Genomic DNA, 24,978 nt, shown 5'->3' on the forward strand with positions numbered 1-24,978 from the left:
AAAAAAAAAAAAAAAAACTATACCTTCGGCAAGCTGACTTTCCTTTAAAAGTTCAATGGATTAGGAGCAGCAGCAGCTGTGGCCAAAACAATTCAATATTGGCAACTGACCCTTCAGAGTGGGACCGAGATGGGAGGGAAGATGTAGTGTTACTGGATCTGTCTACTTTAAACTGGAATAAATTGGAAAACTGAGTAGCCACTGTCAATCCCTAGGAGCAGCTCATTTGATTGCTTGGCCATGTGGTCCTCATCCTGGGAAAAGCAGGGAGCGGATGGCTGCAGAAATAGTTTGGATTCACCACATGCTCCTAGAGTTATTTTCCAGTCCCTTCATAAATCATTTTCTACCACAGAAAAACAGTTCCAAGGATGGCATCTCCCAGTATAACTTCTTACAACTGCATGTGAATCTACAATGATCTCAAAATAAAAAGTTTAAAAGGACACAGTTCCAAAGATTTGGTTTAGTTTATCCATTCATTCTTGAGGACACAAAGAAACTGGGAAACCATATACAACTTCTTTGTTAGGGGCAAAAGTCACTGTATGGCACAAATGGCTAAGCAGCGGACTACTAACTAGAAGGTTGGTGGTTCAAACCCACCCCCAGGCACCTTGAAAGACAGCCCTGGCAATCTGCTTTTGAAAAGTCACAGCCTTGAAAACCCTATGGAACACACTTCTACTCTGACACACATGGGATTGACACAAGTCAGATACACTGGAGGCAGTAACCAGTTTTTTATTTTGTTTTTGTTTTTGTGCTGGGGCTTCATACAGTATGTGAAAACCCTTGTGACCTTAGAAATTCTAATGACATATAGGTCATGGGTATGACGGGAAAACATCTGTAACTGGCTTTTAAGTAAATTGTTTTTTTTTTTTTTTCCTTTGTGGATCATGTGATAATTAAAAATAGGAACTATAAAGCAGAAGGTGAGTAAATAATGAAGTCTTGGGCAGGGGTTTGGTCATGGTCGTCCCCACTCCACCCCCTGGAAGCCTGACAGACTGTAAAGACCCAAGGGTGCCAGGTTGCCCCCTAGACCTGAGGCTGCTTGAGAGGAGGGTTTCACAGACAACTGGGCTCCCCTCACTTGTTCAAATGTTAACCCCCAGCAGATGGTCCACACATCTGAGGAAAAAATGTATAGTCAAGAAGCAGGTGGAAACCCTCAGGGAAATGCAAATCCAAACTTCAAGATACCACACTTCATACCCACTAGGATGGCTATACTCTAATGGCAAGTGTTATTGGCAAAAAGATGTGGAAAAACTAGAACCCTCATATACTGCTAGTGAGAATGTGCAGCCATTTTGGAACACAGTTTGGTGCCTCAAAAAGTTAAATGTGGAGCTACCATAAGTAACCAAAACCAAACTCACTGACATCAAGTCAATTCCCATTATAGCAACCCACACTGGGTTTCCAAGGCAGTAAATCTTTATGGAAGTAAATTACCCCATCTTCCTTTCACATAGTGGCTGCTGGGTTTGAACTGCCAACCTTCTGCTTAGCAGTCAGATACCTTAAGCACTGAGCCAACAGGGCACCTTAGAGCTACCACATGACACAGCAATTCTACTCCTAGGTCTAAACTCAAGATAAATGAAAATATGCACACACACAAATGTTCACAGCAGCATTATTCATAATAGCCAAAAAGTGGAAACAACCCAAATGTCCAACTAATAAATGAATAAATAAAATACGTTATAGCCATACAATAGAATATTATTTAGCAATAAAAAGCAATGAAGTCCTGATACATGCTGCAACATAGATGAAACTTGAAAACATTATTCTAAGTGCAAGAAGCCAGTCACAAAAGACCCTGTGTTGTATGATTCCATTTATATGAAACACAATAGGCAAATACATAGAGATAGAAGTGGATTAGTGGTTGCCTAGGATTAGGGGAGAAGTCCTGGTTGTACAGTGATTGAGCACTCAGCTGCTAACCAAAAGGCTTCAAACATACCAATTGCTCCAAAGGAGACAATATGGCATTCTACTTCCTTAAGGATTACAGCCTGGGAAACTGTATGGGGCAGTTCTACTCTGTCCTATAGGGTCACTGTTGAGTCAGAATTGATTTTGATGGCAAGGGATTAGAGTTGGGGAGGACCTCAGGTTGCTGGATGGCTGATGCTGAGCAATATGAGGATTCTTTTTGGGGTGCTGAAAGTGTTCTAAAATTGACTGTGTGATGGATGTAACTGTGTGAGTATACTAAAAGCCACTGAATTTTACACTTTAAATGGGTGAATTGTATGGTATTTAAATTATATACCAATAAATTCCTTCAAAAATAAGAAGATGCAGGAGGATCCCACCCTACTATGAATAGCACTGTTTCTCACCTAGAAGATGAACTGGTCCCCTTAAAAGTTTTTGCCCTCGTGGAGGCTAACTCAGTAAGCAAAGACTAGGAGGGGAGTTGGGCCTAGATTCTGCCAGGTTCTCATCCTTCCCTGCTGAATGCCTTACTTAGGAGATGACCTACAAGACTGAATCTAAAGCATTTTACCAAATATAACGTTCTGAGTAAACTCACACTAACAGGCTCAATTGATCCCCAGTGGCCTCATAGTCAAGGAGAGAAAGCAGTGGGGCTCAGAGACAGACCAGAGAAAGAGAGAGTTTGCTGAGACAAGGGTGCTCATTATGTCTCTTATTTCTCTTGGCTTAAGCTGTCCTGGTAGAAAAATGGATCAAACTGAGCACTGTCTGGGCACCCAGAATGGTGGAAATGGCTCTCAGGTATTTTGCAAAATATGATATCATCAAAATAAAAATACTCACAAGCACTGAGGGGCCTTTTGGAATGTTACAAAAAAAAAGTAAAATATGTGGCTGATTGCTTAAGGGTTGATTTTTCTCCACCGTTCATTAACAGAAAAATAAATAAGTAAATGCTAAACCTCTTGGCTTTAATTTCACACACAATTTTCAGTTAGGATTCAATGCTTCCAAGGAAGCGTTTCTGCCTCAGCACCTAAATAATTCACAACTGCTCAAAATATCTGCAATGAATCCACGTCAGGGATAAACCTGTTCTCCAAAGCGGCTGTTGGCAGGGCTGTGTGGGAGGCACCATCTAAATTCCTGAAGAGCAGCTGCTATGTCTGCTACCAGCCTCCAACATTCACCTGGAAGGCAACCTGCCTCTTTCACAGGGCCCCTTTCTGAAGTTACTGCTCAAGGGGTTGACATCTCTCTCAGGACTGCGGCTTAGTTCATTAAACTGCACAGCTTGGACAGACCTGGGTTCAAATGTCCTCCCACAACTGGCTATGTGACTAGGAACAGGTCCTAACATTAACATCTTTATACCTCATTCTCCTTTCAAGGAAAATTGGGATGTTAATTCCCACTTCACAGAGCTGCTCCTGAGAATTAAATGAGATGAAAGGTGCTTGGCACAGGAGCTGGCACATAAGAAGTTCTCGGTAAGTGGTAGTTATCACCACCACCCATCTGTCAGTTTGTCATACTTGTGTGTCGCTATGATGCTGGAAGCTATGCCACCAGTGTTTCAAGTACCAGCAGGGTCACTCATGGTGGACAGGTTTCAGCAGAGCTTCCAGACAAAGACTAGGAAGAAAGGCCTGGTGATCTACTTCCAAAAATTAGCCAATGAAAACCCTATGGATCACAACAGAACCCTGTGCGGTACAGTGCTAGAAGATGAGCTCCTAGGTTGAAGGCACTCAAATATGCAGTAGCCACAGCAACAGACTTGAGCATATCAGTGATGATGAAGATGGTGCTGTACCAAGCAACATTTGGTCTTGTACATCAGGCTGCCATGAGATACAGCCAACTCAGTGGCAGTTAACAACAACATCATTGTTGTCATCCTTTGATGAAGTGGGTTCACTCGTTTACATTTTCAGTTAACCTGTATTTTTTTAAGAGCTTGTTTTATATTCAACGTCACACGTACATTTAGTTTCATTCCCCATTCGCCATGTCCAACCCTACCCCAGTCTCCTCCCCTTCCTACCCTGCAACCTGCCCCCTGTGCCCCTCATAATTATGCACTCTTGTTTGTCCTGCATTTCCTGAGTTTGAATGTTGGTCCTTTGGTGTCCCATGGTCTATTGCTCTAAGGGATTATTACCATTGAGTGTGTGGGTGCAGCATCCTGGGTTGAATGGTCTGCGTGTACATCTTGTTAACTACTGGGCTGAGAGCCTGCCCCTGGGGGTGAGTTTTATTCCAGGCGCTGAATGTATTTCAGGGCCATAGTATTGGGAGTCTCGCCAGATTTCATCTGACCAGTAATTCTGGTCATTATTGAGTTTTTGGATTTGGTTTCACGTTTTCCCTCCCACTCTATCCAAGATCTCCAGATTTGATCTTTTCCTGAGTGGTTGGCATTGGTAGCCGGGCACCATTCAGTTCTTCTGGTCTCGAGGGCCATCGTGTCCTAGGGCTGATTGCTTCTAAATGCCCTTGTTTTTGTTTTTGTTTTGTTTTGTTTTGTTTTGTTTTGCATTCTTCTTCACTTCCGACACTAGGAGACCATTAACTGCATGGCTGCTTGAGAGCTTGTAAGGCCCCAGTTGCTACTCACCAATGTAGGATGTAGAGCAATGCTTTTATGTATTTTGTTGTGCCAATTGAGTCTGGTGTCCCCCAGTACTATGGTCCTGAGGTGGTAAATGTATTGGATCTCTCTTCCATAGTCCCTGGTTGTCTGTAAGGGATTACTCTGTGTCTGTCTTCTATTGTTTCTATAAGGACTGCAGGTATTTTGTATCACTGGTGTCTGTACAAGATTAGCCTCAGCTGAGTCTATTCTTGGTCTAGAATATACCTCTATTCACTGACCCCCGTCTGATCATCTCAGGTGTTTATGTGTTTATCTGTAGCCTAGTGTTTGGTGTTGATGGCAATGTGGTATTGTGGACACATTGGTTGGTATTAGCATCTGTCGTCTATCTCTTATGTGCACAATTCAGTGTCCTCCCATTTCCTAATGTTATTGTGGTGGTCATATATCCTTCCCGTATATCCCTTCCCCTACCCATGTCAGCATGTAGGCCCCAACTAGCCCGGAATTAATCCCTCTCCTTCCCTCCCCATCCCGGTAACCTACTAGGTGAGTTCCCTTTCCCAAGCAAACTCTTCTCTGTCTTTTTATAGTACCGGGCTCATACAGTACTTGTCCTTCTGCGATTGACTTATTTCACTCAGCATAATGTCCTCCAGGTTCATCCACGATGCGAGATGATTCGCGTATCCCTCATTGTTCTTTAATGTGGCATAGTATTCCGTTGTGTGGATATACCATAATTTGGTTATCCACTCATCTGTTGATGGGCATTTAGGTTGTTTCCATCTCTTTGCTATGGTGAATTGCACTGCAATGAACATAGGTGTACATATGTCTGTTCATGCACTATCTCTCACCTCTTTAGGATATATTCCTAGTAATGGAATTGCTGGGTCAAATGGTACTTCTATTTTCAGTTTTTTAAGGAAATGCCATACCATTTGCCACATGGTTGTACCATTTTACAATTCCACCAGCAGTGCACAAGAGTTCCAGTCTCTCCACAACCCCACCAGCATTTGTTACTATCTGATCTGTTGAACTTTGCTATTATTGCTGGGGTGAGATGATATCTCATTGTTGTTCTGATTTGCATCTCTCTAATGATTAATGGAAGGAGCTCTGGTGGCTTAGTGCACTCCTTCGAAAGAAGACTGGGCAATCTATTGGGAGCTCTGGTAGCATAGTGCCTAAGGCACTTGACTGCTAACCAGAAGATTGGCGGTTCAAACCCACTAGCCACTCCTCGGAAGGAAGATGGGGAAATCTACTTCCGCAGTGATACTGCCTTGGAAACCCAAGAAGGGGTCGCTATGAGTCGGGTCCGACTCAACAGCACATAACAACAACAACAACAACAATGGTTAATGATCGTGAGCAATTTTTCATGTGTTTGTTGGCTGCTTGTACATCTTCTTTGGTGAAGTATCTGTTCACGTCTTTTGCCCATTTGTGAATTGGCTTATTTGTCTTTTCGGTGTTGAGGTGTTGAAGTTTTCTGTAGATTCTGGAGTTAACCTGTATTTTTATTGAGCATTTTTGGACATTTATTGAGCATTTTTATTGAGTTCTAGACACTGGGGAGAGTGTTCTAGACACTGGGATGGAGTAGTATTGCTGCTCTCATGGAGCTTCCATTCTACTGGGGAAGACAGACCACAAACAGGTGCACAAATGAATGCATAAGTAAAAAAAGCCATAAATGCAATGACAAAAGTGACCAGGGTAATGTAATGGAGAGTGGCAGGGAATGCTGCTTTAGACAGAAGAATTAGATAGTGTGTATGATGGCACATAAAACATTGTTGTTTAGGAAATGCTTACTGGGTAATCAATTGATTGACTGGAAAACTGACATAAACTTTGCTAAGCCCCCTGCAAAAATGGGCTAAAACAGCAACTCAGGGATGACGCCGGTCATATATGTATTGATTACGGTCCACTGTAGATCACGTTCATCATTACCCTATCTGAGTAAACCTCTGATAAGTAAGCCCTTTCAGCTCTCCTCTGCCCCTCATTTCTTCTTGTCCCTCACTCTCCAGAGACTTCTGGGATTTCAGTAAGAACTCTTCCCTAGAAGGACCCTCACCTTTCAGATGCCTTCTAGCATCCCCGACTGTTTTTCACACATCACTGAGGGAGTAGAATTTTAAACAAGGCCCTGGGGAGGAAGGGTCCTCTTTGAAAAAATCCTAAGACTGCAAGACACAGAGGCAAGCAGAGAAAGGAGGAAAGCATGTGAGGGTTCATCATTTATACACCACAAAGGGGGGGAAATACAATGACATGATGGAAGAAGCTCTAAAGACACTCCCAAAAACTGCAGTGTGGCTTTCAAACATCCAGCACAGATACAAACCCACCAAAGAGAATAAAGGAGCTCAGAGAAAAAAAAAAAAATGTGCTCTACCATTTCTGGAAGGCACAAGAAAATTCTGGAAGGCTTTAAAAAAAAAAGAAAACCCTGTAGAGGGGAAGTGACCCTTAAGGAGTACATGTGGGGTTAGTAATGGGAGGATCATTTCTTTTTTATTGGAGAATCTGTTGTACTATCTAACCTTTCACCATGTGCTTTTATAATAATTATTCAGGAGAAAATGTGCTATATCCCAAATAAATGCATGGGGAAACTTACCAATTTAAGAGACACTATTTATTTATCAGGAGCTCTGGTGGCCTAGTGCCTAAGGCATTTGACTGCTAACCAGAAGGCTGATGGTTCAAACCCACTAGCCACTACTCAGAAGGAAGATTGGGCATTCTACTTCCATAGTAATACCATCTCAGAAACCCAAGGAGAGGTCACTATGAGTTGGATCCGACTCTATGGCAGTGAGTTTTTATTTATTTATCAGTAATTATGAGCTTTAGGAGTTAATTTCCTTTTTCTAACTCATTGTATGTCACTTATTTTTATGTACAATCAAAGAGAAAACACAGCCACACTAGCCAAGCACAGGTAAACAAACAACATGTTATCATCAAGTGACAAGAAAATGAAAGTGGGAAAGTTTGGTTGCCTCAGGTCCAACCCCTATGTCATTCACCAGGTTGAGTGAGTCCCTTGCTTTCTCTGACCTCAGACGAGAAAAATGCAAGTATTGGACTAAAAATCTAAAATCCTTTCCAAATTTCTAAGTCCTCTCTGAGAATAAAAGTGCATGTATTTTCTTCAAGTTTCTTATTGTTTTTAAAAGCAATACATGACCACCTGAGTTCAAATAGCACATAAGAATACAGATCAAGGAGTCCCTGAGTGGTACAAATGGTTCTTCACATGCTCTACTGCTCACCAGACAGTTGGAGGCTCAAGTCCATGCACAGGTGCCTTGGAAGCAAGGCCTGGCAATCTACTGCTGAAAATCAGCCAATGAGAACCATATGCAACAGTTCAACTCTGACACACATCAGGTCACCATGAGTCAAACTGACTCAATTACAACTGATTATATTGAGCAGTGTAGTGCCTCAGGCACTTGACTGCTAACCAGAAGGCTGGCGGTTCAAACCCACCAGCCACTCCTCGGAAGGAAGATGGGGCAATCTACTTCCATAATGATACTGCCTCGGAAACCCAAGGAGGGGTCGCCATGAGTTGGTCCAACTCGACGGCACATAACAACAACATATTGAGCAAAGCAGGAAAGTTTTCCTGTACCACTTCCTGACTCAGACTCTCAATTCCACTGTCCTTCCAGAGGTAACCTGTTTAGAGGCTAATGGTATGCTGTCTACTATGGTAGCCCACATATGGCTATTAATTTTAATTCGTTAAAATCAAATAACATTGAAGAGGCAACTCCTCAATCACACTACGTAGTCACAATTTAAGTGCTCAATAGCCACATGGGAGTAGAGGCTACCAAACTGGACAGCACAGATATAGAACAAGTCATCATTGCAAATGTTCCAGTAGATAACAGTGGCCTAAAGTGAATAAAGAGGGTTTTTCCAGTTCCTCCCACCTTAACACTTATTTCCTGGAGCTCCACAAGGACCTTCATCAGGCCCTCTCCACTATGCTCAGAACTATACTAACAAGTTAATGGGGGGGGGGGGCGGATTGCCTTGGAAAGCTCCCCCAGTTTCCCAACCTGTAATCAGGAAAAGCTTGCTTTGTCATTGGCTCACTGAAGGTCACAGGTCTTGGAACCATGACCACCCCCAAGAACACACAGAAGTTTAGAAGCTTAACTAAGAACTGAAACTCCAATGTACCTTCAGGATGGTGCTTTTCACAAAGCACTAAGGCATCCATCCCATGCCTGAGACAAAAATCACAACCTATCTCTTTAGCTCTAACTGTATTAACCAAGGTAGCCCTATAAACAATTCTTCAGGTCATTTTGTGCCATACAAGCCACACCTCAATGAGGCTGCCTTAATTACCAGTTGCTGACAAGTTGATTTCAACTCATGGCAACTGCTTGTGAGTTCGAATAAAGCTGTGCTCCATAGAGTTTTCAGTGGCTGTGTTTGTTTTGTTTTTTGGGAGGTGGGGGAGTAGACCAATAAGCCTTTCATTCGAGGAATCTCTGGGTAGACTAGTACTTCCAATCTTTTGGTTAGCTGTTAAGTGTGTTAACTATTTGCACTACCTAAGGATTGTCTTAATTAACTCCTTAATAAATTGTGAACATTGTTTTCTAGATTCCAGCTGTCCACTCCACTGTCTGCATAGACTGAGCAGGTGATTACCAACTTGCACAGCATATTATGGACCTCTCTGTGGCCATATAAAATCATAATGTATTTCTTTAGTTCCCCAACAACACTTTCTGTTGCTCTTCTTTCCCTAACTACACAACTTGTCAACATACTCCCCCCATTTATTGGACAGATAATACCTGCTCATTCTTTAAAATTCATCTCAGACATCATCTCCTCCAAAAAGCCTTCTGTGCCCTTCCTGAGCTGTATTAAGAGTCTCCATTGGCTGCTCCAGAACTTCTATATAGAAAGGATTTTTAGGGACACAATATGGTAGGAAACAGAGTAGGGGGTGGTGGTGACGTCTTGAAACTACATTTTACAGCAAGGTACAGTTTGTGCTGGGAATTTGAAAGAAAAATAGCAGTTCACAAAGATGCTATTATTCACACTTCAAATGTGATTGAGAAAATATCAAAGGTCCATTTCAATGAATATCATTTTCAGAAGTAGGATAAAGGAAGGTTATGCCTTCTCTCAAGCCACACTTTGGCTCTACTACTGGCTCCTCTGTCTTTGTATTTCTCGTGCCTGGAACAGTGCCCAACAGAAAACCAAACCAAACTCACTGCCATCGAGTCAATTCCAACCCATAGCAACTCCCATTGGGTTTCCAAGGCAGTAAACCTTGCAGAAGTAGATTGCCCAGTCTTCCTTCTGCAGAGTGGCTAGTGGGTTTGAACCGCCAACCTTCTGGTTAGTAGTCAAACGCCTTAGGCTTACACCACCAGTTCCCAACAGAGGTGCTCAATAAATATTTGTTGGATGGATGGGTGAATTAGTGAGATGGATGATGGATGGGTGAATGAATGGCAGATGGGTGGATAGATGGATCAGCAGGTGGGTAGATAGATAGGTGATGAGTGGGTAAGTGGGTAGGTGAGTTGGTCAATGGATAGATGGGCAAATGGATGGATGTTGTTGTTGTTGTCATTTGCCATCGAGTCGGACCCGACTCATAGCAACCCCTCCTTGGGTTTCCGAGGCAGTATCACTATGGAAGTAGATTGCCCCATCTTCCTTCCGAGGAGTGGCTGGTGAGTTTGAACCGCCAGCCTTCTGGTTAGCAATCAAGTGCCTTAGGCACTATGCTACCAGAGCTCCTATAATGGATGGATAAGAAGGCATTATCTTAATCTTCAATTCTTCCTTCACACTAAAATCTTCTAAAAAGTAAGACCTGGAATCTCTCTCTCTTTCTCTCTTTTTTTTTCTCTCTCTCTCTACTTCTCTCTTCATTGCCAGTAACACCCAGAAAGTTTTATATTTGATGACTGCTCAATACAAAGAGAAAAGGCTGTCATTTCCCACCCAGTGAGTGTAACAAAGAAAGATTGAGGGGGGGGCGGGAAATGGAAGAAAGGAATCCTTAACAATTTATATTGGATAAAAGCCTCCCTTTCTCTAATGGAGGCACAATTTGGAGACAAACCTAAACCACCTTCCTCTCTGTGGCGTATGATTAAAATCTGCTTTGTTCTTCTAATTTGCGATTCTCAAATTACCACACTGCTGCTGGCGCTGCAGACTCAGACTTCACGGCTGCCCTTGAATTGCTGTACAACTTTCCCCTCTCTCTTTTTTCCTTTTAATCAGCACTGAACCAGGAAGGTGTCATCTACACCTGGTGGAGACACGGTGTTTCCAAATCGGGTGTCACTCAAGGTGCCCCCTTCCCCACCCCCACCCCTCCTCCCTATGTCATGCTGTCCCTCAGCAGAAACACAGCTCCCTTGAGGTTTTGGAGCATGAGGTGAAGGCATCCTTGACAAGGCTCCAGGTGGTAGGAAAGTCCTGCAGTGCTGTCGTTGTTCCCACCCCTAACTCCAGAGATTGTATTACTCTTATGCCTGAACTTTCTAAACAAAGAGATTCTAACAAAGATGTAGCTAGTGCCTAACCAAAACACACTTTGCTTTCATATTTTTCTAGCACTCTTCTAAATACCATGGTTTGGGATTGCTACAATTTCAAATTCCAGAGCCAATCTCAAATCTATAAGTTAAATTACCAATACAGAATTCTACTGATATCATCTTTCTTTTTTCTTTGTTTGTTTCCAATTTCTTGGAAGTTAATTTGAAATTTCAAACCACACAAATCAATGTCTGTACCAGGCCAAACCCACTGCTGTCGTTGACTCAACAGTGATCCTACAGGACAGAGAGAGAACTGCCCCAGCAGGGCTTCCAAGGCTGTAAATCTTCGCGGACTGTCACATCTTTCTCCTGTGGAGTAACTGGTGGCTTCAAAAACTATTATGCCGATCTTTTAGGTAGTGGCCAAATGCTTTAACACTGTGCCACCAGGGCTCCATGTACCATGCCAAAGACATAAAGGAAAAAGGGAATGATCTTTCAGTTACTGAGTGATGTTAGATGGCAACCTATTCAGAAATTCATGATGAGTTCAATGCAATTTTCATTTGGATATGCATTCAGCTACATGTTGGATAAAAGAAAGGAGATAGAGGAAGAACAAAAACTGTGTCCTTGGATGGTGGTTCTAAGACATCGATATGCTTTCTTTATCCAGAAATGTGGTAAGTGTATGGTTTCTCCATTGTGCTATTAAAAAGAGCTGTCAGTAGAAACCTTGAAAATATTATGCTAAGTGAAATAAGCCAGACACAAAAGTACAAATATTATATGATCCCACTTACATGAAATATCTACAATAGAATAATGCAGAGAGGCAGAAAGTAGATTAATGTGTGCCAGGGACTGGGGGGAGGGAGAATGGGGAGTTATTACTTCATGGGTCCAAAGTTTCTGTTTAGGGTGATGAAAATGCTTTGTGAACATGCCCTGGTGAGAACAATCATGGGAGAAGGAAGGACTGCTTATGCACAGGGAGACAGCTCAGGGCCCAGGAGAGTATGGAGGGATGGTCACTGGGAAGAGGTAACTATAGGGAGGAAGTGGGAGGGGAGCTGTTGCATTGTGGTAAACTGTGATCAATGACATGAGACAAAGTATATGTGAACTGCTGTATGAATTTGCTCTGTAAATCTTCACCCAAATCACAATAAATAAAAAAAAATAAAATAACCAAAAATAAATAAATAAACAACTTTGTGAATAAATACTGGTGATAGCTGCACAACATTGTGAATATAATTAATGCCACTGAATTGTAAAATTAATATTGGTTGAAATGGAAATTTTACCATAATAAAAACACTATTTTTAAGTGTCAGTGGAAAAGAATTCTATCATTTGGATTACCAAGGGAAACTCAGAAAAATTATTGCTATACTACACGAGGATATTCAAAATATAGGTAAAGAATATAGATTGCTGCTAAACAAAGAAACAGATAACACCCAACACCTCCATAACACTGGAGAGGATACCTAAACATAGATAATGGCACTATTTAATAATGGCACTATTAAAAAAAAAAAAGGGAATAGTCAGTGATATGTGCATTGTTGTTATTTATTGCTGTCAAGTTGGCCCACAACTCCCGGCAACCCCATGCCCAATGGAACAAAACACTGCCTGGTCCTGCACCATGTCCATGGTCAGCTGCAGATGGGACCTTTATGATCTGTAGGGGTTTTATTGACTGATTTTCAGAAATAGACTACCAGGTCTTTCTTCCTACTCTGTCTTATTCTGGAAGCTCAGCTGAAACCTGTTCATCATCACAGCAACATGCAAGCCTCTACCACTGACAGACGGGTAGTGGCTCCACGAGAGGTGCACTGGCCAGGAATCAAACCCAGGTCTCCCACACAGCAGGCAAGAATTCTACCACTGAACCACCACCGTCCACTACCTAACAGATGTATAAGCCAGTCAAAAAATAACAGCAAGGAGCAAGCCAACTTCTTAATTAGATTTTTGTCCTTTCCTCTATTCATAAGACTAATTAGTTATTGACTTTTAAGACTGTTTAATTTTATTATGATATCCATTAGTAAATGGTACGTGTTTGAATTTTCCACTTTTTGCATGTGAACAGCCTGGTTCAGTCAATCCTTTCTAGACCAACATCTGTCTTTAAGGCCTACAAATTATGCATCTGAGCTGAGAGATATTAAACCAAATTCTGATTTGTTAACATGCTAATTGCTTTCCTCTGCTACAGAATAATCACTTTTCAAAACTTAGCATAATGCATAGATATATTCAGACCAGATTCTATTATATATCTAAGATCTAGGTCATTAAGTTACTAATATTAGATTATTTGGACAATTGTACCAAACTTGAATTTATCTTAATATTCACAATAACCCCCATGAAAACTAAGTAGAAAACAAAATTTTGCTATAGGGGTGTCTGATATAAATAAATATTAAGTAAAGAATAAACTGCTGTAACATAACTTAAAAAGCTGGTTCTCATAGAATGTTTAATTTTGTTCCATACTCTTATGATTTAAATATGTATGGTCTATTTAATGCTCATGGATAACTTCCCTACAGTGAAAGCCTTATGCTTTGTAACTCAGAATTTTAAAACGGAGGCAGGTCTTCTTTTTTTTTATTTTTTTTGCATTTACTAGTCCAACCTACTATGAGTCGGGGCCGACTCGACGGCACATAACAACAACAACAATAACAACAGTCCAACCTACGGCATGAAGATTGTTGTTGTTGTTGTTATTTGTCATCGAGTCGGACGCAACTCATAGCGACCCCTCCTTGGGTTTCCGAGGCAGTATCACTACGGAAGTAGATTGCCTCATCTTCCTTCCGAGGAGTGGCTGGTGGGTTTGAACCGCCAGCCTTCTAGTTAGCAGTCAAGTGCCTTAGGCACTACGCTACCAGTGCTTTGTAACTCAGAATTTTAAAACGGAGACAGGTCTTTTTTTATTTTTTTTTCCCATTTACTAGTCCAACCTATGGCATGAAGATTAAGAATGGGAAAACATTTTTCCACTGATAACCATGATTTGGTGGCCATATTTACAGAAGAAAATGGAGATGAGGTCAGGGTCAGGATGGAGCTGCACAACAAAGAAAAATGATTAAGTACCCTTGCAAAGAATTCCAGAACTCATAACCCATTGGTTGATCGACAAGGATGCCCCATGTAGAAATGTAGACAACGAAGGGCCCATCATGATGGTTTCGTTAGTTCATACCACATGGTTTCTATCACCACTTCCATGAATACTTTCTTTAGCTGCCATCGAGTCAGCCCTGAGACTCATGGCGAGCCCGTGAATAATGGAATCAAATGCTGCCTGGTCCTTCACCATCCCATGATCAGTTGCAGATCAGACTGTTATGATCCACAGGGTTTTCACTGGCTGATTTGGGGAAGTAGATTGCCAAAGCTTCCTTTCTAGTCCATCTTAGTCTAAAAGCCCCACTGACACATGTTAAGCATCTTAGCAACACACGAGCCTTGCTAACAGACAGGTGGTGGCTGTGCATGAGGTACACTGGCTAGAAAATGAACCTGGATCTCCGACACAGAAGGTGAAAATTCCACCACTGAACCACCAATGCCTGATGACATGAACATCAGTGATCCCCTTATCTGTGTCTCCATGCCAGATCTCTCTTCGACTTTCACTCTTTATATCCAATCATCCATTGGAAATTCTCCATTCAGATGCCCCATAGGCACCTCAAGGTCAGCATGCCCACAACTGAACTCATCCATTCCTCCTTCATTCTGTTTCTTCTCAGGACTAGCTTCATGATCGTGCAACCTATACATTTTCACAGGAACCCATGCTTACAAGGGGGCTGCACTTGATTTAATGCTCTGCTGCCACCATCTTGAAATTCTTCATAAGTTTTTAACAAAGGGGTCCCTCATTTTCACTGGGCCCCACAATTATGTGGCCACTCTTGTCTTTCTTGGTGAATGGCATCACCACTACTCATCACCCAAACCAGCCACCTGAACCTCATGCTAGATCCTCCCTTCCTTCATCCCTACACCCAACCATGCTGTTTCATGCCCAGGATTTTACATCCACTGACCCCTTGCTTAGAATGCCTTTTTCCCCTCTTCAGAATGTTAACTTCCACCTGTCCTCTAACTCTTACCCAAGATTCACCCATACCAAAGACAATTATTGATGCCCCAGTCTGATATAGATGCTTCCTTTTGGTCTTTCACTTGCACATGCCTGCCTCTACACTTGTTATTTTGTCTCTGAATCACTATCTTGCTTTTCTATTTTCCCCTTACTGACTGTGGGCTTCTTGATGGCTGATTTTATTTTCTCTTGTGTCTCTAATTCCTAATTCTGTGACTGCACATGGAAGATATTTAATGTTATGAGTCAATTGTGTCTCTCCAAAAAACATGTTGAAACCCTAACCCTATACATGTGGATATAATCTTCTTTTGGAAAAGGTTTTTCCTCTTTATGTTAATTAGATTATACCTGGGTAGGGTGGGTTCTAAATCACATCATTCCTGACTTATAAAAAGAGCAGATTAAGACACAAAGATAATGCATATGGGGCGGGGAGAGTATTGTCTATAAGTCAAGGAACTAAGGAACACCCAGGACTAACTACAAGGAAGGAATCGACATGGCCAAGACCCTGATATGGACTTTTAGCCTCTAGAACTGTGAGAAAATAAAGGTCTGCTCTTTAAAGCTACTTACTTGTGCTATTTTTGCCACAGCAGCACTAGGTAATGAAAACATGTAACTATTGTTTCTTGAGCAAGACTGATGTGATTTCAAAAACTTCTCTAATTCATTTTTGCAAAATGTAACTGCTTGAGCTAAACAAATGCTCTTCCCTTTTAGAAGGAGCTTCATTTTCTTTAAGTGGTCCTCTCATTTCCCTCCTGCACCCTGGGAAAAAAACACCAAAGCAAACAGCTCTAGAGCTTTGTTACACCTACAATGTATTCTGCACTGTCCTATGGGTCACTGTCCCTCGGGGTCACTTCTGCAAGAACAGCTGCGGCCCCTATGCCTCTGAGGGCTTCCAGGCACTGCTGGCTTATACACAATGACTTGTTTGTGCCAAGGTGTGGTCCAAGTTCATCTGTGATATCACCAGAAGTCCAGGATACAGGAAAGCAAGAATGGGAAGTGTGGCCCAGAGGGATGAGAAGGCCCTTGCTAATCCTGGGACCTCATGGGTTCTCAGTGACATTCAACACTTCATCAGATTTGCCACCATAGGAAATCCTATTTGCAAAGCAATTTCTTCATTTGCCTGGGCAAGGAATTGAAAAAGGATCATTCCATTTGCAGCATCAGTGTGCCTAAACAACCTTTGAAAGACACTCATCTGGATGGATTTATTTATTAATTTACTCACTCAAACATTTATTGAATACCTACTAAGGGAAATGTTCCAGGTGAGGCACTATTGAGGGAAATAAAGGCCAAAAAGGAACAGTCCTCACACTCAAGGAAATTAAGAATATTATCATGAAATAAATTCTGTTAATGCCTTACTACTCCAAGTGTGGTCTGCAGGCCAACAGCATCAGCATCCCCCAGATAACTGTTAAAAATACCGAATCTCAGGCCCTACCCCAGACCTCCAGATCAGAATCTGCATTTTAACAAGAGTCCAGAAGAGTCAGCTAAACATTAGAGACTGAGCACTACTTACTCACACAACCGTCCCAGAGCTGAGCTCCGACTCTTTTGAGCCTGAATCAAGTTCCAAACCTCAGCAGGAAAATCTGCCTTAATGGCTCCGGATCATAATCCTGTATTTCCCATCTCTGGACTCCAAATCTGGCTCTCTGCTAAATCTGCCAGGAGCAACTTGAAATCCTTCATCACATATGATGGGAACTGAGAGAGGACCGTGTTATCTACCCAGTGCCCGTCCCTCATGTATGTGGGTCTCACAGTAGATTCTCCATGGGACCAATTCTGATATTTCCATTCCTGCAATATTTTTAAGTTCTCCCAAAACACCTACTCAGAAAAAGAAGTAACAACTAAAGCATTCAAGTGACTAATACGTTATTCAAATGGCTTCTGTTTTAAACATTTAATGCACAGTTACTGCACACTTTCCATATTCAAGAGAGGACTCAAAATAAGATACGGCTTTAGCTAATTATCAGGAGCTCTGGTGGTGTAGTGGTTAAAGCATTTGGCTGATGGAAGCCAACAGCTGCTCCATGGGAGAAAAGTGAAGCAGTCTCCTTCCATAAAGATTTATAGTCTTGGAAACCCTATGGGACAGTTCTACTCTGTCTTAAATGGTTGCTATGAGTGGGAATCAACTCAATGGCAGTGGGTTTGGGTTTCAGTTTTTATTTAATTATTATAGTTGAGAAAAGTCAAGATTAGCCAGAGAGCAAGGTGCAACTGGAAATGCTTACTAGAACAGAGCCTGGACTTGTCCTTCCAATCTTACATTGTGATACACACACATACACACACACACACCATGCACACACAGAAGTATATGGTTACTACTAAGAAGTGCAAAAATACATATAGACATTTTCCTTCTGTATACATACCGGTTGTTTTTTATTTTAATTTGACATCAGGTTACTTATAATCTGCAATCTTGGAGGCCAAGATGCATGAAAGTTCTGTTTTGCTTTATTTCAAGGCCCTTTTGTTGGTGGCTTTTTGTTTGTTTTTACTTTCACACCGCCCCCCAGGAAGTTCAGTAAATTGATAGTCACTAAATCAGCAGTTCTCAAGCTCATTGGTCTCAAAATTGCTTTACACTCTTAAAAATTATTGAGAACTCCAATATTATTAGAGAACTCATAACTGAACTCTCAATTATTGTGACATTTTGGGATTAGATCTATCAATATTTACTGAAAAATCTTACAAATATTCAGCTATTGATTAATTTTAGAATAGCAATAATAAATTCACTGCTTGTTAATGTAAATGGAAAGCAATTATATTTCCCCAAAACAAAATCATAATTTCCTGAGAAAATATCATTGTTTCACATTTTTTTTAAACATACAATTTTGTAAACCATTCCACTCCCTGGGTCACAATCACAGAGTCAAGGGTGGCCATGTGACCTGGGTGGTCCAATCAGAATGACTGCAGTCTTTTTGCTTGGAATACTGGGTGAGAAATGGCTTCTCTCTTCCTCTGAAAGTTGTTCTACGAATTTGTGAGAACTGACACTGTGATAAGCATTTCACTGCCAGCCTGAGGATGAAGCCATCACAAAAAGCAGGAAGGGGCAAGAGAATCCTAGAAAAGCAGTCCCTAAATTAAATCCTTAACTTTGGACTTCTGGGTATATGAGCCAGTATATTTCTTTAATGTGAAAGCCGATTTGAATGAGGATTTGTTACATGCAGTTAAAAGCATCCCAGCTGATACACCATCCAAATGATGTGGAGCTAACAATATTACATTTCTCTCTGCAGTCAAAACACTTTGCCTTTGCTCTGAAGACACCAAGAGATAAGATCTTGCAAACCAATGGAATAACATGACTTTTTTTTTTTTTTTAAAGAATATACTTAATGTAAAGAGCTGGCCCATGTAATCTAGGCCTAAATACATCAGAGCTAGGCCAGGATATATAACAAATGTCCCTTCTATTCCTTTTGTGGACTTTTCAGTGGATTCTGAATGGTATTCTAGATGAGTCTGATAAAGTGTTGAAGTGTCCTGACTAGCAGAAAAGGTGTGGCTGTCAGCTGGACCTAGCTTGGATTTCACTAGCAGGATAATCATGGAGCTTGATATTTAGGGCATACGAATGTGTGCACATGGTCATGAAATTCCCCTTCAAACACATCAAAAAAAAAAAAATTCAAGAAGCATGGGAACTATTGTTGTTGTTGTTGTATATTCTTCCCAAAACTAAACTGATTAGAGTAAACCAAACCAAAACCCCTGCCATTGAGTCTATTCCAACTCATAGCAACTCTATAGGACAGAGTGGAACTGCCCCATAAGGTTTCCAAAACCGTAAACCTTTATGGAAGCAGACTGCCACATCTTTCTTCTGTGGAGCACCTGGTGGTTTCGAACCGCCAACCTTTTGGTTAGCCGCCCAATGCTTTAACCACAATGCCACTAGATTAGAAATAGTATGTTATATTTGGGTACTGTTTTAACATTGGAAAATATTTCTAAGTACATCATCTCAACAACCTAGTGGAGGCTGGCAATTGAGGAACTATTATGCCCATTTCACAGATGATGAACAAGAAGCTCCATGATTTGCTTAAGGTATCATACAAATAGAAGGTGATGGGGTTTGGGCTTAAGGTCATTGGATTCTAAATCAAAAGTTTTCACTATTTAGGATTACCTCTGATATGATATTAAAATAATAACCAATATTTTTTCAGTTCCTTCTATGGGCTAAGGCTTGACAGACATCCCTCTTTAATTCTCACAACAAGCTCATGTCTGTGCCACTATTATCCCCACTTTCCAGATGAAGACACTGAGGCCCAGAGAAGTAAAGTGACTTGCCCAAAGTCAGCTAGCTAGTCAGTGGCAGAGTCAGGGTTCAAACTTAAGCAAGGAGTGCTCCAGAACATAAATTCTCAACCTTTGCCATACTGCCACTTGAGTAAGTGGAGAGCTATACCAACTGTGCCTGCTCCACACAAGATGGCTTTTAAATGCTCAGAGTCCACCATATGGACTAAACTGATATTTAACAATATAAACTACCAAGAACTGTCCAGTACTTTTATTTGTTCTGGAATTTGATCATACAAATATTTTCTAAAATAAACCAGGCCTTAGATAACATCTTTAACCTTCCAGAAAGTTTTGTTGTAATAATTGTAACCCAATCTGACTTCTTCTGAAAGACACTACTCCTTACACCCCCATGTACTCCACAATGGCAAAACCCACCTCCCATTTTAGATGCTAGTTCCTAGACTCTTGGAGCTGGGTCATGTACACAGAACCCAACCCTAGCCAATAAGATCTGGCGGAAAGACAGCTGGTGCCTTTAGGAAAGGCACTCCTCCATGAGAAAATGAAATCCATATGATCATGCCGGATTGTGATATCCAGAACTACTTATAATCACAAAGGGTGGCATAGCTGATGTGCTAAGGAGGGCAGAGTGGAAAGATGGACAACTATGAGGTCCCTGCAGAGCTGCTGAACAACCTGAAAATCCCCTTCTCTCTTAGGTAAGAAAACAGATGTCCTTACTATATCAGCCACTTTAACTTGGGTACTCGCTCACTTGCTCACTCGCAACCAAAGCATCATAATTGATACACCTAGATAGTAGGTATTTTCTCAACTAGAAAGGAAATTATATTTTTTAAGTAACTCTCAAGCCTCTAGAGACCGTGCTACAGAAAAGAGCGCACTCTGGAATTTGAGTCAAATGACCTAGGTGTTATTCTACTTTCTTGTCAACTGTCCCAAATTGCTTAATTTCTCTGAACCTCAGTTTCCTAAGTTATGAAGTAGACATGCACTCAATAACACAGGAGCATCAATAAAATAGAGATAACACAGGATAGTTAGGAAAATCAAATGAGATAATATGTACACAATCATATTGTCAAGAGGATTATTTTAAACAAATGCAATTTGTCTAGGTAATAATTAACCCATAGACTAAAAATTAGAGATATACATCTAACCCAACTCCCTTATTTCACAAGCGAAAAAAACATTGACTCTGGGATGTCAAATGACACAATGTCATATAACTGGTTGGTAACATAGTTAAACTCCACATCTCCTGTTTCCCAATCCATTGTTTGTCATGCTACCCTCACGGTGATATTCAGCTAACATTAGTCCAGTTAGCGCCTCAGTCATTCAACAAATGTTTATTGAACACCTATTTTATGTCAGGTACTACCTTAGGTATTAGGGATTCAGTGGTGAACAACTACAAAATGTTTCCACCTTCATGGATTTCAGTTTAGAAAAAGAACTATATAATCTACATCTGTAAATATTTACTGAGTGCCTACTATGTGCGAGGGAGCTGCATTTGACTGCTAACCAGAAGGCTGGAGGTCCAAACTCACCAGCCACTCCTTGGAAGACTGGGCAATCTACTTCTGTAGAGATACCACCTTGGAAACCCAAGGAGGGGTCGCTATGAGTAAAATAGACTCAATGGCAGCGACTTTGTTTGTTTTTTGACTATGTGCTAAGCACTATGCTAGGATTTCTATTCCAATACAAATGCCCAGCCAATCCCAACTACATTTATCAGGCTTTGCTAAAGAATGAATAATGTAAAAAGTCTACATTTACTCAATGAATCTTCCTTCCGCAGAGCAGCTGGTAGGTTTGAACTGCTGACCTTCTGATTAGCAGCCAAATACTTTATCCACTACACTACCAGAGCTTCATCTTTCAACACACAGGCATAATTTGGGGATACTACAATCTGAAATATAAGAATATGGTGTCTATAATCTAATGAGCATTTACAGGTATAATTTTCTTGAAGGCAAAACCACATTTTCTGGGCTGGAAAGTCTCTGAAGGCATTCTGATTGTGGCATTCCAATCAGCTCTGGGATGCCAGCCTTCCTGCCAGACGCTGGACATGGTATTTTGCAACTGGCCACTTTGGCCAGTTCAGATCATGAATACCAACTGGTCCTCAGTCATTGCTGCAAGCCCATTCTTGGATTTATCTCCTTCCATATCTGTAATTTCACTGAAAGGGCAGCTATTTTGACTATGGGATAATAAATATATCAAGGGCATACATAGGCTTTGAAGCTGGACAATCCTGGATTTGAATTCTAGCCACTTAACCTCTTTTTAGAGATGTGGCCTTGGACAAGTTACTTAAACCCTCTGTGCCTCAGTTTTCTTTTCCATAGAATGGGAAAAAGACCTACCTCACAGGTGTGTGGTAGACATCAGATCTAATGGGCTTTAAAGACTGGCACACAAGAGATGCTCAATAAATGGCAGCTACAGCTATTCACATAGCCCAAATGCCAGTCCTGAAATTTTCTATCGTCACCTGCATCCATCATCGGCAGCCATCCCCTTGCCAGAGTTTCAGCAGCTCATTATTCTCTCAATCTGAGTTGCTCACTCACCAGGGAACACAGCCTAGCAAGCATCCCAAGGAAGCGTGGCTGCATGAGTTTCCCCCACTGATTTTGGGCTCCAAAGACAGCACTGCTCACACCCTGGAGTGATCAGGGTAACTAACACATGTTCAAGAGCCCCTGCTGCTCCTACTCAGACTCCAGAGCCAGGCAAGCACTAGGAGTGAAAGCTCCTAACACAGACAGCCGGTGTGAGCTATGGAGGGAGGGTGTGTGTGACACTGTGACAACTCCTGTACTCCTTTAAGTTTGCGATTCTATAGAAGGAAGGAAGAAAGCAATAAAGGAAGGAAAAGAAGACAGATGGCTTCTGCCAGGGCATGCACTGATGACTCCAATTTTTTTGTTTTGTTTTGTTTTGGTTTGGTTTGGTTTTAATCTTTTTGCTTCACTGTAAGCACACAGAAATTTTTTGTGTGTGACTTGATATCCCAGAAATGTAATTTCAATTCCTGGGTTTGGAATACTCTAGAAACGTATGAGATGCAAAATTATCAAAATAAAATCATTTAACTCATTTTAATTGGTTAAATGATAATCATAATTTTGGGGAGAAGAAGACAAAAGAGGTGTGCCACAAAATGAAACGTTTGACTTTTTTAAGCAATGCCAAAATCAGTGCCTTTAGGAGGTAACATTTTAATTGCTTTGGCATCAGCTGGGCCATCCAAACTCTAACTTCCCAAACTGCTATTAAACTGGCTACAATTTATTGTTGTCCAGAATACCAAACCACAAACACATGTCCTTTGGGAACTACTTATCTATTCTAAGGAAGATTTAGTCCTGAGAGGGGGGTGGGGGGACAAAAGTATCAACGTCAAGTAGAAAAGGGTAGGTAGAGGGCTACACCAGAGCACTCAGCAGGCTCACCCTTCCACATATCTGGTACGGGTTAATCAACCTATATATTCATTTCAGGACTTAAAGCAAATCGCACAAACACCTTTCTCTGGATTACAAAGCAGCACATACCTAACGTCTCTGTGCAACCCTTGTGGCTGCAGAAAAACTGCCTATCTTGCTAATCCGTTTATTATTAAGTTTAGCAGTGGTGCTTAGCTCAGAATGAAATTCAAGATTTTCCAGAAACTTCACTGGGAGTGTACTTTCCTGAGCGATCACGAGGCACAGAATTCTTGCCTCGAAATTTGTCCAGCTGTCAGTTTACAAATTAGTGGGACCGTCCCCGTGTCACAAGCTCCCACACGCAAAAAAAAAAAAAAAAAAAAACGGGAAAGACCTTTCGTTCATTCATAGTTAACAGAGCCCAGAGGCTGATTCCTGCCGCTGGGAGACGCTGCCCCCATTCACCTCCCACCAGAACCGGGAAGTGTGCTCTGTGTCTAAAAAACAGCTCAGTCCTGGAGCCTCAAGAATTGGGTAAGTGAGAAGAGGAAATCCCAGAGAGAAACAATTCAATAGATTTCAAAGTCAGAAGCTAGCAGTGCTGAGCTCTGACACGAGCTTTGTGGGGCCTCTTTGGGATCTTAGAAAGGGGCGCACATCTGCCAACATACACGCGCACCGCAAGCAAGTGCGCGCACACACATACATACACGCCCTTGCAACTCAGGCTAGATCTCCTACAGGTCCAAAAGCACTTAATACCAGAGAATGGAGCTGCCCCGCCAAGCTGCCTTTGCCAAAACAAGCCCTCTCCTCCAACTTGGACGAGAGCGAACGGCCACCAAGATTCCAAGGGGCGCTTTTACCCGGGACCCAAATCCTGTAGCCTTCCCTCCCTGCCAACCTCACAAGCCCTCTTCCTTTCTCTGAAACAGACTACACAGGATTTCTTTCGCGGTAGCTCCGGTTCGGTGCAGAGCGCATCCCATCTCTCAGGGCTGGAGCCCAGGGCTGCCCTGCCTCTCTCACGCGCGGGAAACTTCGCCGCCACCCCACGCGGAGAAGTAAAGGCCAACAGCAGGGGGGGGGGGCAGACAGCGAGGAACGGGTCCCTGGGGCCGACAGCACCTCTGAAGCGGGGGCGCAGGAGAGAGAGATAAGTGACCCGAGCTGCTGCATGCCTGCTCCACGTGGAGGAAGGCAGGAAGAAGGAGTGGGCGACTGGCAAGTGCCCCTCGAGACTTCTGGAGCTCCCATCTCCAGGAGGGACACAGGACAGAGAAGTCAGAATCTCCCCCGCCTGCAGACAGCTGCCCAGCACCCCCACCCTGGCCGCAACCAGACGTGCGCACAGCTTGCACGCTAGGGGAAGGGGTCCGGGCGCGAATAACGCGCGCGGACGCCTGCCAGGGCCGTGCCCTCATCCCTAGCTAGGGCTCCCAGGCACGGGGCGGAGGAAGCAAAATCTAGCTTTCTAGCAGGGATCCCAGATCTCTCGCCCACCCGCAGAGGCCCCCAGCTCTGTCCGGCGCTCGCCCTGCGCCCTCTCCCCGCGCTTCCCGCACCTGTATGTGGCAGGAGATCTCCGAGTCGTCCAACAGCCGGATGGTGCATTTCATCTCCTGGTTGAGCGATTTGATGCTGGAGCTCCGAAAGTGGATCATTTTCATGGTCCTCCTGCCTCTCCGCACACAGTGGCAGGAAGCGAACATGCACCGCGGCCCGGGAGAGCGAACGCGAGGCTGTGGGCCGGCGCGGCGCTCGCCTGCGCGGACACACACACTCGCGCACACTCGCGCACGCACCGTCCGGGACACCCGGGCGCGGTTCAGCCCCGGGACAGCGGCGGCGTCGGGCGCCTGCGGCCACACGTGCCCG

General features: G+C 42.5%; 1 protein-coding gene across 1 annotated transcript in view; it reads right to left on the bottom strand.

Moving 5' to 3' along the window:
• Positions 1-24,812, bottom strand: part of FRMD3 (FERM domain containing 3) — a 393,413-nt gene extending 368,601 nt beyond the window's left edge. Inside the window, exon 1 of the mRNA XM_007938846.2 lies at positions 24,666-24,812. Within this exon, the coding sequence (XP_007937037.1) occupies positions 24,666-24,812 (147 nt within the window). The remainder of the gene's footprint in view (positions 1-24,665) is intronic.
• Between the last annotated feature and the right edge of the window lie 166 nt (positions 24,813-24,978).

This window comes from Orycteropus afer, unplaced genomic scaffold (assembly GCF_000298275.1).
Source record: "Orycteropus afer afer isolate SDZICR_OR568_19922 unplaced genomic scaffold, OryAfe1.0 scaffold00005, whole genome shotgun sequence".
Taxonomy (NCBI): Eukaryota; Metazoa; Chordata; class Mammalia; order Tubulidentata; family Orycteropodidae; genus Orycteropus; species Orycteropus afer.